This window comes from Pagrus pagrus (genome assembly GCF_965226575.1).
Source record: "Pagrus pagrus genome assembly, chromosome: 16".
NCBI lineage: Eukaryota > Metazoa > Chordata > Actinopteri > Spariformes > Sparidae > Pagrus > Pagrus pagrus.
In genome coordinates this window covers 8,232,581-8,248,409 of record NC_140200.1, presented here as the reverse complement: position 1 = coordinate 8,248,409, position 15,829 = coordinate 8,232,581, and the positions used below count along the sequence as shown (strand labels likewise).

Below are 15,829 nucleotides of genomic sequence, written 5' to 3'. Positions count from 1 at the left end.
ATGAGTTGTTTTTATTTCTATTATCTAGCAATCTCTTAAAGCATTTGATGTGTTTTTTATGCCAATAAAAAAAAAGTATCTATCATAATCACCTCATTTACCTGCTTTAATCAAGCTCAGTCATTCACACTCAGCTCCTCTGTAGTACCTCACTGCCGCCTCTGGGGGTCAGTAGCGTCCAGGAAACGCGCTCAATCCGCCGCAGAAGAAGAAGAAAGGCCACATTGCGCAGGCGTACACCACGTACACCGATGATCAGCGCTGTCTTGGCTGTCGGATGCTAGCTGGCTAGCTAACGGTCTGTCAAGTCGCACACATTGGGCTAGAGAAGAGGGGAAGCGCAGCGGTGGAGAAGAAGAAGGGCGACCCAAGCGCCGCTACGAAATGGCCGGGCAACAGTTCCAGTACGATGACAGCGGCAACACCTTTTTCTATTTCCTAACGTCCTTCGTCGGACTTATTGTGATCCCAGCCACATATTACCTCTGGCCCCGGGATCAGAATGCTGGTAAGGCCCGATGTCTGGCTCAGTGCTAACTTGGCTAACCAACTATTCCTCAGCTAGTGTAATGTAGTGAAGTGTTCAGCGTGGATGTTTGGCTTGTTAACGCTCACCAGTTGGCAGTCCGTTAATCTGGCTAGCACGCTTAGCAGGCGCAGAGGTTGTGCAAGCCCAACCAAACGTTACATTAACTTGCAAAATGTAAGCTAGCAGGCGTTACACAGATGGTGTTCACGTCTCTTTCACTGTTCAGAGCTTAGTGCAAGTCAGTAACACACTTGCCTTACCTCGTTTACCTCACATTCATCTGTGTTGAGTTCACATATGTAGCCAGTTTTGCCAACTGGAGTGGATAAACACGAAGCTACGTGCAGGCTAGTTGAGCTAAAGCCTCAACACCAAAAGCCAGCGTCACTCTGTCAGCTTCTCAAGCTTGCCTGTATGCCTTTATTGACCTTTTTTTCTGGCATATCCTTATCACAGCATGGCTAATCTGTTTGTCAACAACAGACCATATCTAACATGGGTTATGCAACATATGCTAGCAAACGTTACTCAGCTGGTCAACAGGGAATAGCAGGTGAGTGTCAGGTGACCATAAATGGGAGCTAACAGTTATTGTATTGATACAATGATTGAAGATAATTCATGGATGGAAGACAAACATTTGCATTAACTAAATTCTCTCTTGTCCAGGCTGCATAATGATAAAGTCATAGAGGTGTCTGTGTAAGCTGAGTGAAGTAATCATATGTCTCCCCTTGCTTGGCTAACATATGCACACAATCTCATATTTTATCAATGAAGATCGCTCACTTCAAGCCGCAGTAATCCTACCAGAAGTATTGTGACATTATCAGTATTGATTTCAACTGGTTTGGTGGTGCCAGCATGTTGGCGATGTCTCATTCTGTCCATCCTCTTTTTCCAGAACAACTGCGCCTGAAGAGCCTGAGGAGGGTACATGGCAGGTGTCTGTGGTACCGGCTCCGGCTGATGAAGTCGCAGCAGAGCATCGTCCCAACACTAAAGTGAGTGCGATAGTTTGGATTTGGGGTTTGCAGATTTTCTCCCAAAGCGCCTGGAGTCATCTCTGAAAGCTGATCAAGCCCTTCTTATTTCAAGTTGAAAAGAGACTCGAGTTAATTATACTCCTGAATAATCATTGTTGGTAGTATTTATGTAATTATGTATAACACTTTCCTGGATTACTTTCATATAAATGTCTTGGCATCTGATTGGCTGCGACTTGCCTGCCAGTTCAATTGCGGGTTTGCTGCCTCGTCCTTATGTTGTCAAATGCCCCATCACTCACTGTTGTTTGGGTGTGTGACTCCCCTGGGCTGTTTGCATTGAGAAAGCTCAGTCATCCTCCCACCACTGGAGCTTCACTCAAGTGTGTGTGTTCCCAGCTGGACAGAGATGTTGTCACTGTTGTGTGAAGATGTGCCAAGGGCAATGCTGACCATAGTCATAGTGTAGATAGACTGGAGCCTATGTGCGTGTGTGGAAGTGCTTGTTTTTGGGTGATTTTCGGCGCAAGTTTGGCTTAAGTTGCTTTCATGCGTAAACCTCTCAGTTGCTTGTGCTGTCGCTGTAAACACAGTGTTGCGCTGTTTAACATTTCTCCTAACCTGACCCTGTTTTCTCAGTGCTGTTTATTCGTTCTGCGTGTGTGGGTTAATGGAGAGATTGCCGAGAGTGTCACACTCATTTACCTCCTTGTCGCAGCATTTCTCTCTGGCCCTCTCCTCTTTGTTCTGTCGCTGCCTTCTCTGCCGTTTCTTTTCCACTTTCCACCCCTCCTCCGTCACTAGACCTACATCCTGTTTTTGCTTTCAAAATTCATAAATTCTTTATTTGCATGGTTGTATTTGTGACTGAAGTTGGTGCAAGCATCCAGCATATTTATCCAAACGGTCGTCTCAGTCTGTCTCTCAAAATCTCAGTATCCGTTTTACAACTGTATCATAACGATGGTGTTTATTACAGACATCCAGCATGTATTTTTTTTCTGCTTGAGCCACTCAGACAACTCTGGCTAGTGAGCAGTTGTCATGGCAACAGATGCTGCAGAGCAGGCCAAGGGGTTTTGCCATTGTCATGGAAACAAGTTCAACTTCCATGCATAAGTACCAAACAACAACAATGTCAGAACCTGTTCTGCCCCTCTGTTTGTATGCAGTAGATTGAAGCAAAGCTTTGTGTTCTCTGTCGGATTGCAACCTAATCTCTGTAGCTTTGAGTGCTGAAAGCTAGTTTGCATTGCAGATTGCTTCCTCTGCAGGATAGCAGTTATAACAATTACAAGCCACGGTGAGAAAATGTCTGTTAAAAAAAAACCGAGGCAAGCCAGATGTTGTCTCAGGAGAACACAGATGTTTGTGTGTGACATTTTTTTTTCTCTCCCTGTTTGTGTGTTTGCCATTTTCAGGAAAGCAGCCTTGTTATTTGGCTGGGCTGTGTTCCTGCTGCTAGCATACAAGGTGTCCAAGCTGGACAGAGAATACCAGGAGTATAATCCATATGAAGTTCTCAACTTGGACCCGGTAAACACACAAAAAACACGACGTCTTCTCCATCCTACAAGAGCCTCTGAAGTCCTTAAAGACACCTTTTAGCTTGTGTGCACAAGACATTTAGGGCTGCAACTTGCAGTCATTTTTATTTCTGATTAATCTGTTGGTTATTTTCTTGATTCATTGATTAGTTGTTTGGTCTATAAAATGGCAATCAGGGTTTCTCAAAGCCCAAGATGGCGTCCTCAAATGTCTTGTTTTGTCTGCAACCCAAAGATATTCAGTTTACTGTCATAGAGGAGTAAAGAAACCAGAAAATATTCACAATTAAGAAATGGAAATAGAAAATTCTGACTTTTTTTCTTAAAAAATACTCAAACTGATTAACCTGTTATCAAAACAGGAGGCAATTAATTCAGTAGCTGACAACTTCTCGATTAATTATTGCAGCTCTTAACATATTTTACCCATAACTTTGCACCCATCTATTTTTGATTGTTTTTTACACTATATGTGGTGTGGTAAGCCGTAAGTGTATGTCTGTCTCCAGGGTGCATCGCTGTCAGAAATCAAGAAGCAATACCGTGTACTGTCACTCAAGTTCCATCCTGACAAAGGTGGCGATGAGGCCACATTCATGAGAATTGCCAAAGCTTATGCTGCGTAAGTGCCTCGTCCTCATTTGCACAATCATTAAAAAAAGACTAGTGAACCCGGTGTGATTGCTTCATCTACTTCCTCGTCTTTTTTCCCTACAGTCTGACCAATGAACAGTCTCGACAGAACTGGGAGATATACGGTAACCCAGACGGTCCAGGAGGTGAGTGACGCTCCCCTAAATCCCACAGTATGCATTTGTGTTTTCATGTGTTGACACGCAGACAGCCTCGTGCTGGTGGGTCAGCCTCTTGAAGTCATGAATGTGTTAAACAATTATAGATGAAACATGGCGGCCAGTTTTTTTCAACGAGCCTACGATGAAAATGTGTCTCCTTTATTTTCACACGCTCTTCTGTAATAATTGATCAATAGGCACCAAAGACAACATGTTTATACTGATTTTGGTGGCTTGTAAAATTGGGATATGTGGTTTACATTTCCAATCCAAACTTTGTCCACGATGCCACAGTGGCCACAGAGCTCTGAGTTATATTGTATAATGGTTTCATTGCCTCTTCTGTCTCTCTCTCCAGCAACCAGCTTTGGTATTGCCCTGCCTGCCTGGATCGTGGACCAGAAGAACTCAATGCTGGTATTTATTTATTGATTATGTCAATGTAGTTTTAATTGGCAAACCCTCTAGGGCTGGGTAGTGCCACTGATTTCCCAAATCAATTTGAGTCCGATCCGCAAGGTCCCGGTCCCATTCGATTTCAAATTTGATTCATTATTGAGTTGGTTCTGGATGCTTCAGTTACAATACCAATTTTTGGTATATGAGAGCTTGGATATGAAAGAGATTTCGAGAGAACTAAAGCTATAAATTGTACATCATTTAAAATATAAATTCCATCTTTCAGAGTCTAATTAAAAGGTTTCAGAGATTTGTGGTTAAAATATGCCTTTAAAGAAGTGAAGTGAAGAAAACTAGAAACTTTCTCGTTTTGAACAACCTTTCTGGCTATTTGAGTATAGATTTCTGAGTTTACGAGGTTCATTTGAATGCACCATTTAGTCCCTGTCCCTTGGCTGCATATGTGAAACTCCAACATACATGACACCAAAATGCCGTTGAGACCCTCTGCATAGTTTTTAACCACATAAAAGGCACAATAAAAGATTGTTCATTTGATTTTATGACTTGATGTCGTGTAATTCAAATGAAGATCAAATCGGAAAATTGTGTTTTTGTTGCCGTTTTTTCAAGTTCAGCATTAAATCTGACGTTGGTTTGCTTGACATTCATTGTATTTGACTATCAGCGAGCCAATGTCATCAGTGACCCAGGACCATAATATTCTACTTTAACACCCATTCATATTCTAGACATGCAGAAGGCCATGCATTATTTTGTTGCTCTAATTTACCGTTTGATTTTGCTTTCCTCTGTAGGTGCTCCTGGTGTACGGACTAGCCTTTATGGTCATCCTCCCTGTTGTTGTGGTAAGCCCTCTCCTTTATTTAATACCATGCTCTGTGCTATACCACACTTGTCCTTCAGGATTGCTCACTTTGCTCTCTATCCCTTTTTATTTCTCCTTCTCTGTCGTAGGGTACGTGGTGGTACCGCTCCATCCGATACAGCGGTGACCAGATCCTCATCAACACCACCCAGCTCTTCATGCATTTCATGTACAAGACGCCCAACATGAACATGAAGCGTGAGTTTCCCTTCCCACGCTGCAGTATCACTTTTAATTTCCATAAGACTATGACTAAATAAAACCACAATTACGCTCTATTGAAAACAGTGAGTGTTCATGTGTTTGATATGTGATATTAATACGTCAGTTCCTTGTCTATATCAAAAGTAACGCTAGCTTGACTTCTCACGTAACAAAATCATGTTTCCCTTTTTTTGGCCCTCCAGGGTTAGCCATGGTGTTGACAGCAGCATTTGAGTTTGACCCTCGCAGCAATAAAGAAGCCACCATACGACCAACAGACAACATCGAAGTGCCACAGGTAATAAATGCAGACGTGTGTGTGTGACGAAGAGACAGATTGTCCAGGGAAATGCTTCAAGAATTTAAGATTGTAACATTGAAGTAACATGTCATAAACAGCCTCTCCTGTCTGTCTTGTAGCTGATCCGTGAGTTGGGAAATATCAACGTGAAGAAGAAGGAGCCTCCATTCTGCTATCCTTACAGCTTGAAAGCCAGGGTGCTGGTGCTCGCTCACCTGGCACGCATGGACGTGTCAGAGGAGTTGGAGGAAGGTAGGACACTCAAATTTAAAACAAATGTTTAGTAAATTATGTTTTACATGGAGAGGTATGACAACTAGGAGGGCTGATCGATGACGTCTGTTATTTTTCATATGTCCACACAACAGTCAGCGAGTTCGCTTGTATGGCTTCAAGTCAGCCTTCTCCATGGCAACATAGGTGGTCAGGAAGTGGTTTTCCAGGGCTCCATAAATGGGAAATAAAACAGCTGCACAAGCTGTTTGGAGTGAAGTTGTGAAGTCACAAGATTTCATCATGAATACACAATCCTTGTTTACACTCCTACACACAGGCAATGTTACGCACTCAACTAGAACAAGCTGTTTAGAGTAATTTAATGAGTTTTTTTCCCACATCTGTTTGTGAACCGTGAAAACACAATCTTGGCAAACTGTTAGAGTTAGAGCTGTAGTACTTAATACACGGTGTATAAAGTGAACAATTCACCAGTGTTTTGACTGAATGGGTGAGAATCTGCACCAACAAGCCACAGAGACAGAGCGGTGCATGTTCACGTTGAACTTTGAAACCACTGAAACCATCTTCAGACAATGTTTCACAGTGGGGGAAAAACAGTGACGCTCTCTGTTCAGTTTTTGTTGCGTAAGATGGACCGACGACAAATCCAGAAGATGGAAAGGTTCAAAGATTTCCTAATGAACATGTTGCTAAGAACATGGATGTATGTGTGTGTGTTTCTGTTTCAGATCAGAGGTTTGTGGTGAGGAAGAGTCCAGCTCTCCTCCAGGAGATGATCAACGTGGGCTGTCAGCTTACTATGATGGCCAACAGCAGAGGAGGTACACACACACACACACATCCTGTTCAATATAAGCAGGAGTTATCACCTCAAATAAAATTCTCACAAGCTTCAACCCACACAAAAACTTCTTTGATGATTTTGCTCATTGGTAAACTGTGTGTGTGTTTCCAGGTTTCCACGCTCCTCGGCTGGTAACCATAGAGAATTGCATGAAGCTGACCCAAATGATAGTGCAGGGCCTGCAGGAGTCCAAGTCACCACTGTTGCAGCTGCCCCACTTTGAGGAGGAGCACCTCCGCTACTGCATCTCTAAGAAGGTAACTGTGGAGTGTGTACATGCACACGTACATTTTACTTGAGCATAGTAAAGAAAAAGGAAGGTGCCATCTTGCGATGGGTCAGCTGATCGCTGTCCTCTTCTCTCTAGTATAAAGTCCGGAGCCTCCAGGACCTGGTGAGTCTCAAGGACTCTGACAGACGCAGCATGCTGCGTTTCTTGGGGGAGGAGAAGTACGATGAGGTCATGGGCGTGCTGGGCAGCTTCCCTCACATCACCATGGAGACCAAACTGCAGGGTCAGTCCTACAATACACACATGCATGCACACTTTGTCCAGCCACTGGTTGACTGGTTGGTGACATGTCTGCGGCCTAAAACACCGCCACATGTCAGTAAAATGGCTCCATCTTACTTTAATTAAGTTTGATATTTATTTGTGTCACGTTTCAGTGTGATTTCTAAGGTCACAAATTATTCAATTTTCGATAATAAGCCGTTTTGTTGTTGTTATTAGATCATATGTCGATTTAAAAAGATAACAGATCCTTTGGTCCATGCCCTGACAGCTGTCATTTACATTTTCAAAATGTTCTCTAAGAGAGCAACTTGAATTTATCCAGGTGACTTTTGCCGGATCTCTGACATTGTTAGCACTTTGGTTCAGTTCAGGTCTTTCCCCACAAGTAAACCCTCGCTTTAAACAAGTCAATAAAGGATCTCTGAAGGAAGGAGATTCAGGAGACGTGATGCCTTTCATTGAAGAATTTAATTAAGCTGGAGGAGAACATAGCTCAACGGTACATGTAGTAACACAATTCAACGCTGCCAGTTCTGAATGACACTTCCCGGTCTGTGACTATGTAACCAGCATACTCTGCTGACTTTGCTAAGTCGTGTTGCATTTGATGGGAGAATATGGAGTTTGGTGTATCACGGCACAAGTGCGTCTCTCGTTTGAGATATAGTGAATCTGGAGGACCAGAAAGTGACCTTGGTTGTATGGGAGGCCGTACCTTATCTCTACATCTTCCACTCTGCACACACAAACTTCTGCGACCCAGATACATTTATAGGTCATGAAATATATAGACAAATTTATGGCTCAGATTCTGTGAAACTTAACATGTGGAAATTCCTTTACACCTGTTAACTAGCTGTGTCGTCTCTGAAGTGGGTTTTTTTTCACCTTCAGACGTGTGCCAGACATGCACAAGCTGGCACCCCTGGGAGGGTGTATCGTCAATGCTACCTTTTTGAATTCAACGATCAACATTGAAAGCTCAGATCCATTTATTTTAAAATCAAAATCATGACCCTTGTCATTATAGATAGGCTGGTGTTACATAATTATGGAGTACAGTGAAAACAGCTGATCTTGGAATGTTATTTACTTACAGAGTCAGACAAACTCTTTCGTATGCCATTAAATTAAGTTTGAAAAAAATGCTAATTGGTTTACAATAATTAGTGCATCGTGGAACCACTGTAGAGACTCTGAGCTTGTCATTGTAAAACTTCTGGATACTTACAGTTCCTTTTCTTTCCGTCTGTCTGTCTTTGTAGTCCTTGATGATGAAGACAGCAATAACATCACAGCAGGCTCTATCGTCACAGTAACGGTACTCTTGACCAGAAAACGGATGGCGGTAAGGAATGATAGCATATTTAAACACCAACATGATTTGACATAATGAGTTTTTCTGCTGCTTCCTTGGAGCTGTACGTCCATGAATGACCACTAGAGTGTGCTGTTGACTTCATGCATTGTTGAAAAGCATGAATCAACTCTTATCTGTGTGTGTGTGTGTGTGTGTGTGTGTGTGTGTGTGTGTGTGTGTGTGTGTGTGTGTGTGTGTGTGTGTGTGTGTGTGTGTGTGTGTGTGTGTGTGTGTAGGAGGTGTTTGAGAAGGAGCAGGAGTCAACGCCTTGTCTAGCAGAGGAGGCTGCCACTACAGAAGAAGCAGTAAGGATAACACACATACACACACAGGACATGCCAGCTCAGATCCGTTCACTCAGTCTGAGTCAGATCTAGCCATGAATAAAAGTTGAATGGTTCATGAAAGTTTAACTAACCTAATTTTGTCTGTGTGTGTGAAGCAAGGAGATTCGAGTAAATCCAAAACAAAAGTGTGGCAGAACAAGAGTAAAGGGGCTAAGAAGACAGCCAAGTCCAAGAAGAAAAAATTAACCAAGAAGAAGGCCACACCAGCACCTGCCAAAACCAAGCAGGCCAACGGCAACGTGGCAGGAAATGTACGTGTCCAGTCACAGCTGAATTAATTCTCGATTTGTCACATATAAAAAAATACTCAGCTTACATAATTAATTCTTCTTATGCATGGCGATGTAACAGGAAGTCGTAGCGGCATCGGCAGCAGTGGCGAAAGAGGAAGAGGACGAGGCCTCAGACAAGGGCAGCGAGTCGGACGAGGGCGAAGCCAACAAGGACTCTCCCAGCGAGAGAGACGAAGACAGCGACAAACAGAGCGACACAGAAGTGGACGAGATGGCTGGTGACGACGAAGAGGTCAGAGAGCAATGTGGCGAAAATATCATGCAGTGTTCATTGTGATCATAAGATGACCCTGATCTGTGCTCGTACCTGCACCTAACCCACTCCTCTCACCACACCTGTCCCCCTCAGGAGTGGGAGGCGCTGCAGCAGAGCATCCAGCGGCGAGAGCGGGCCCTGCTAGAGACCAAGTCGAAGGTGACGCACCCCGTCTACAGCCTCTACTTCCCAGAGGAGAAGCAGGAGTGGTGGTGGCTCTACATCGCCGACCGCCGGGATCAGACCCTCGTCTCCATGCCCTACCACGTCTGCACGTTAAAAGACACAGAAGAGGTGAGTTTGTGCGCGAGTTCTTATGGAAACATTGTGTCGATGTCTGATTAAAAATATCCAGTGGTTTCACGCTTTCTAATGTTGAAACACAGTCTTGAACAGTGGTCATTGGCTTAGAAGCGTTCTTGCCAAGCTGTAACTCCACCTGCTGATATAAAAGTCAGCTCATATTCACTTTATGTGAGGATGCACCAACTGTGAAATTCTGGGCCAATACCAATGTTTAAAATAATAATTTTGAAGATAGCTGATGGTGGTACCAATGTTATTTTGTAGTTATTTACTTCACGAGCCAGTAGCTCATAGATGTGCCGGCGCAGAATTGACGCGACACATCAGATAAACCTCGGCCTCTGTTATTGGTGAATGTCATCTTATTGACTGATCGGCCGTTAGCAGTCAACAAGGCAAACATCCACTGGTACTAATATTCAGCCTGTAAATACAGGGCTCTCTGGTGTGACTATTTTGGTATGTCTGTCTGGTGCAACTAAACGTTTTCATTGCCTGACTGGTGCACCTGAAATTTAGCATTTTTTAAACAACTGAGGTTATCGCCATTTCTTTTTTTTTGTACTATGATTTTAAATGAATAAAAACATGTAATTGCAATCATTTATATAATGTGTAATTTAAAATGTATTATTGGGTGCACCTAAATGAAAAAAATTGGGCAAACTGGTGCATCGGTGCATCCCTACCAGCATAATTTCCTTTTTTCTATTAGTTTTTGTTCCAGCACTCTTTCAGTTTTTTGCATGAAGTATTATAAAGTCTGTTCTGTGTGTGTGTATGTGTGTGTGTGTGTGTGTGTGTGTGTGTGGTATTAAAATGCTTTGAGGGTATACTGCAGCCCATGCTATAATCCGTCTGGACTAGAAAGGTCTTAATAAGTTAAAGTGTGTCTGTTCACGCTTCTTGTTTCCTGCACACCGTAGGCCCTCACACATCCTGTTGCTAGGCAACCTTTTGCACTGCTGTCATTACTTCCACAGAGGAGTGTGTGTGCGCATACGTATGTGTGTGTGTGTGTTTACTTTGAACAATTTGCACCCCTGATCCCGGTGTTCTCCAGCAACAATAAAGATTGACAGCGAGGTAAGGGCCTAATGAGGCCCGTGTACGTCTGCACGACCAGCTGTCGCCGCTCTGAAGGAATGTAATGGCGAGAGGTGACCCACCCATGCGTAACGCTTCACTGTCTGCTGATCAATTAGTCTGTCACTTCAACACTTCCTGCTGTTGTTTGTGTTGTATGACGCTGCGTGTTTGACAGACGCTTTTTTGGGCAGGGAGGGCAGAGGGGGCTGCATTCATCAACAGAGCAGGGGCAGCAAATTGCCGCCGTGTTCACGGCTCATTCTCCGCTCACACGCTGAATAATAATTAGCCTCATTGTGCCGATAATTAGATGTTTGCCATGTGTAATTGCACAACACGGCAATCACAGCCTGAGGTAATGTTGGTCTAATATTTACAGTTGGACCCCATCATCATGTGGTTGTTCGTTTGTGATTACCTACCGCACCGCGTCCCTCTGGAGGTGATTATGCACCATCAGTAACAGCCGATTGGCTTTTTGAGTTTGTAATATCCAGCAGTGTTGGAGTGTTTGTACTTTACATGTTCGCCTCCTTCTGTTGCTGATGACAAACATCTTCTCTGCTGCAGATGACAGCCACCTTGTTTCATTACGTGCCGGTTGTTTTATCTCAACATCAACAACAGTTTGCAGTCCAGCCCCTGTTTTACTGTGACACCAGACTTAATACATGGAGCAGTCATGCCCTGTGAGAGCTCCTGTGATTTGATTTGACAGCTGTGTGTTTTTTTTGTGTGTGTGTGTGTATTGTTCCCCAGGTGGAGCTGAAGTTTCCAGCCCCCTCCAAAACAGGCAACTACCAATATTCTGTCATCCTCCGCTCGGATTCCTACCTGGGACTGGACCAGATCAAACCACTCAAGGTGATAAGAGAGCTGCGTGTGTGCGCGTATGTGTGTGTGGTTTGCAGAGCTCAGACAATACACCAGCCGTTCAGTCAAAATGCACCAGCAGCTGAACCATGGTGTTAATTGCTGCCAAGCTGTTGGGAATAAGAAGATCTGTTACAAACAGAGCATGAATTTTTTTCATTCTAACACCTGATGGATGTTAAGCTAGGGTACACTTAAGGTGTGATGTCTAGTGCTTATCTAGTGTAAAATGTGTCTTCTGGATGGGAACTGTTAAATAACTGATCTTATGAGCACTGGTAAACATGGTAACACGTATGAACATTGGCATGCGAGTGTGGGGATTTTCCCTCATACATCAAAAAATGAAAAGGAGTTCGAACAAAAAGTGTGTCGTATTGTTTATTTGAAAGTTCTTCATGAAAAAATAAGTGAAACAAATTGACCACAGTTACAATCTCCCTGCATTATATAAGGTAAATAGATCTTTGTTCTGTCTCTGCCTGTTCGTTCATTATTCATCAGAAACAGATAAGTTGCATTATCGATAAATAACGCTCAAGACAACATAAATATAAATATATAAGCATTAAAGTGCTAGACAATTTGTTTTCTGACAGTGGAATTGAAATAATGCTTTATAATGGTTAATGACAAAAGAGGTTGTATGTGAAATGTAAACAAAAAACAACTTAAACTTTGTGTTTTCCAGCTGGAGGTCCACGAGGCCAAGGCCATGCTGGACAACCACCCGCAGTGGGACATCCCCGACACGGAGGAGGAGGACGAGGAGCAGGAGGACAGCGACGGCATCGAGGAGAGCGAAGATGACGACGAGGACAACGATTGAATGCACACACACCCACACACACGCTCAACCCCCCCCTCTTCCCCATGGACTGGCCCCCCAACCCACTCCTGACCCCACAACAGCACTCGAGAGCGGCGAACGAGGAGCAGCGAAGCTGTGCACACACACAGAATCACCAGGGACAGTTTATACACACAGAGCCCTCCTCCTCCTCCATTTTATCATTTCGGTGACATGGACTGTGACCCCCGCCCCTCCATTTCCTCTTTTCTACAGAGACTTGTTCATTCACTTTCCTGCTGCTGCCGGAAGAGAATTCTGTGAATACTTACCCAGGCCTGTGTGTGTGAGAGCGGATGTGCATGTGAGTGTGTGTGGTACAAAGATGAGCGATCGTATGTGTGTTTGTTACCTTGTATGTGTTTGTACAGGTGTGAAAGATTGACACACTGTGGACTGGAGGACCTATTATCTGGGCTCTTTACTTCTTTTCTCGAGGGGGAGAGGGGGATGTATAACAGCTGATTCAGTTTGCAAAATTAACAAGAACCACATCGCTCTCGCTCCTAAGTTTAAAATCACTCGGCACCAATGTTTTCCACACCAATGATACTTTCTATTGTACACTTAGAACTGCAGAAGTGTGAGCTTTAGCCCAATTCGTCGGGGATCACAGCCGAGTCGACCCATTGGGACATTTGCTCCTATCGGCACACAGGGGGCACAGTTGAGTCTTGTCAGTTTTTTTTTCTTTCTTTTCCTTTTTTTTGTTTTGTTTGTTTTTTTTTGCTGTCACACCAGCCAGTCACTTGTATGTCAAAGGAGATGCCCACAGAAGATCTCCAGTCGGTTCCGTTAATGTTCTGTTCTGGCCCCGTGATCCACTTCGCACTGTATTTTTCTGAATGTCGGTTGAAAGCAGGTGGATCTGGAAATGAAATGACCTCAAGTATAATGTGGGGAAAATGACAAAACTTGCAGTGTTAAGATTTGTTTGAATTATGACTACTTCTTTTGTCCATAATCTCCATAACAGTTGTGAGTTTTCAGTCTTTTTAAGGGGTTCAGACGCTGATATATATAAATAGATATATACATACTTGTGGCTTTTCAGAGAAGTGACTTCCTTTCTCCATCTTTTTTGTTTAATTTTACAATTGTAGCACATTCCAGTGTATACTCATTGTCCAAAAGGCCTTATGAATACAACTGAAATACCACAACATACAAATCCTTGGGTGCTATGCACCAGTAGTTTTTGGGAGAGCAGAAAAAAAAAAGTTTTGTTTATTTCGTGTTTGTAAAAATCGACAGTGTTTTTCTTTTGCTTCACTTTAGTTAGTCTCTTCATGGTAACCTTTAGCCACTCAGTCTCAGAATACATATCACTGATCTGCCATGGCAAAGCCTCTATGAGTACAGTTTTGTCTGCTGAAAGAGGATTAAAAGTTGAACGTGACATGTGACTGTGTTAAAGGGATTGGAGTGTGAGGTCCCTGACATACAGCGCTTGTGATGGGAAATTTTTAAGTGTACGACTGAGCGTATTCTGTCTGTCCAGCACCTTTTATTCTCTTTAGTCATCGAAGCAGAACAAGCTTGCTTTTCTAAGTACAACTGCCATTTCACAATTTCCACCAAACCTCCTGGAGGATTTTTGTTTTTTAACTTTTCTGTCTGTAGAACACAGAGCAGTTCTGACCCCTGTTTCATTTAAATTTAGTTTGTTTCTTTTGTCCCAGTTAAGCTGTAGTTATAACACATGTAACACATACGTCTTTGTCTTGTTTCCTTCCATTCTAACTTCAGTTTTCACATCTGTTTGACTCATAAGTGCAACAAAAAAAAAAAAAAAGAAAATCAGAGCTTCCTTCCGTAGCTCTGTGGGCTGTCACTGTATGTTGACGACTTGGCAGTTTTTAAAAGAAACGGTTAATCTTTTCACTTCACTCAACAGTTAATAGTTTTTTTTAAAGGTATATACTAGTGTGTCATGTCGGTGTCTGTGGGCACGCTCTCCCGACACAATGCACACAAACTCACATGCGCGCAGTGCACTATACCCTCCTGTAATTGTGTTCAAGGCAGGTGTATGCTAACAGGTAATATTGTACTCTTGAGTATTTATCGCTCTGCAATAGAATGTAGCATCAGTGATTTTACGCTGTGTGGAGAAAAAAATAAAAACTGCAGTGAGGTTAAATACGACACCATCTCTCCCACGACAGACCCAGTCCAGGCGACTGGCTGGCAGGCCGCCTCAGTTTGGACAAACTACCCAATGACTATCTATCTGCCACTTTTGTTTACAAAGGAACTGTCATTGTAAATGGAAAAATATATTATTTGTATTTAAAATCATTTCAAATAAAAACTTTTAAATGAGATGGTGTCATTTTTCCCCATGTATTGAAGGTACACGAATACAATGTCAGGTGTGTTAGATCCCAGAGAGGATGTGTGTGCAGTTGTGCAGCTAATGTGCAGAAATTGATACACAAGGCTAGGGCTCAAAAAAGCCTCATATATTCAGTGCTATCACTTGTTTTAAGTAATTTAGTGAATTTAAAACATGTTGGGGAATTTTAACCACTAATTAGATGGTGTTATAGAGAAACTATTCCTACATCATTACCCAATCGTGTGCACCTGTGTTATCAGAGGACTAGGGCTGCAACTAACGATTATATCCTCTGCGACGGAGGTTCATTTTCGCCCGTGTCAGTTTAGGGCTGGGAATCGAATTTCAATACTTTTATGGCACCGACTAAACTGCCTTGATACCAAGGTTAATGGTTAGTGTCAGTGAACCAATAAGCACGCAGCATGCTTGTTGTGCCAAGATCTAATCGTGCTGGTGATTGGCCGTCTCGGGGGGGAAAAATGAGATGTTACACCAAGAGGCGAGGCTCACCACGTGAATGTGTAATGTGAATGTTTGTTCTATTTCATCAAATTGGTATTTAGAAAAGCTTGTTCAGGAACCGTATTGAAGTCAAAGTATCAGTATTAGTACCAGTATCGAACATTTTTTACTGGTTACCAGCCCTATGTCAGTTTGTTGGTTTGTCAGCGGGATTACACAAAAACTACTGAAAGGATTTCCACAAAACTTGGATGGAGGATGTGTGTCGGCCCAGAATAGACCCCCTTAACTTTTGGTGTGGATCTGGATAAACGGACGGATCCGGGAATTTTTTACCACTTTCTTTCAAACATCGAGAGACAGATCAGTGATTTCTCGGAATATAATGCCTGGATCTTG

The 15,829-nt window shown here is 43.0% G+C and overlaps 1 protein-coding gene across 2 annotated transcripts; it reads left to right on the top strand.

Moving 5' to 3' along the window:
* Positions 1–132: 132 nt before the first annotated feature.
* On the top strand, positions 133–14,949 carry sec63 (SEC63 homolog, protein translocation regulator). 2 transcript variants are annotated; one of them, XM_084377126.1, is made up of 20 exons: positions 133–508; positions 1,434–1,533; positions 2,937–3,051; positions 3,572–3,684; positions 3,780–3,841; positions 4,215–4,273; positions 5,074–5,124; positions 5,234–5,342; positions 5,552–5,646; positions 5,769–5,901; positions 6,618–6,710; positions 6,845–6,990; positions 7,101–7,248; positions 8,516–8,598; positions 8,847–8,915; positions 9,053–9,208; positions 9,309–9,482; positions 9,600–9,800; positions 11,661–11,765; positions 12,466–14,949. In XM_084377126.1, exons 1-20 carry the CDS (start codon positions 385–387, stop codon positions 12,601–12,603), a joined length of 2,274 nt encoding a protein of 757 aa, XP_084233252.1. In that variant the 5' UTR covers positions 133–384; the 3' UTR covers positions 12,604–14,949. The 2 variants fall into 2 exon arrangements, with proteins under 2 accessions (XP_084233252.1, XP_084233253.1); XM_084377127.1 differs by lacking the exons at positions 133–508; positions 1,434–1,533 and adding an exon at positions 2,728–2,818.
* Positions 14,950–15,829: the final 880 nt, after the last annotated feature.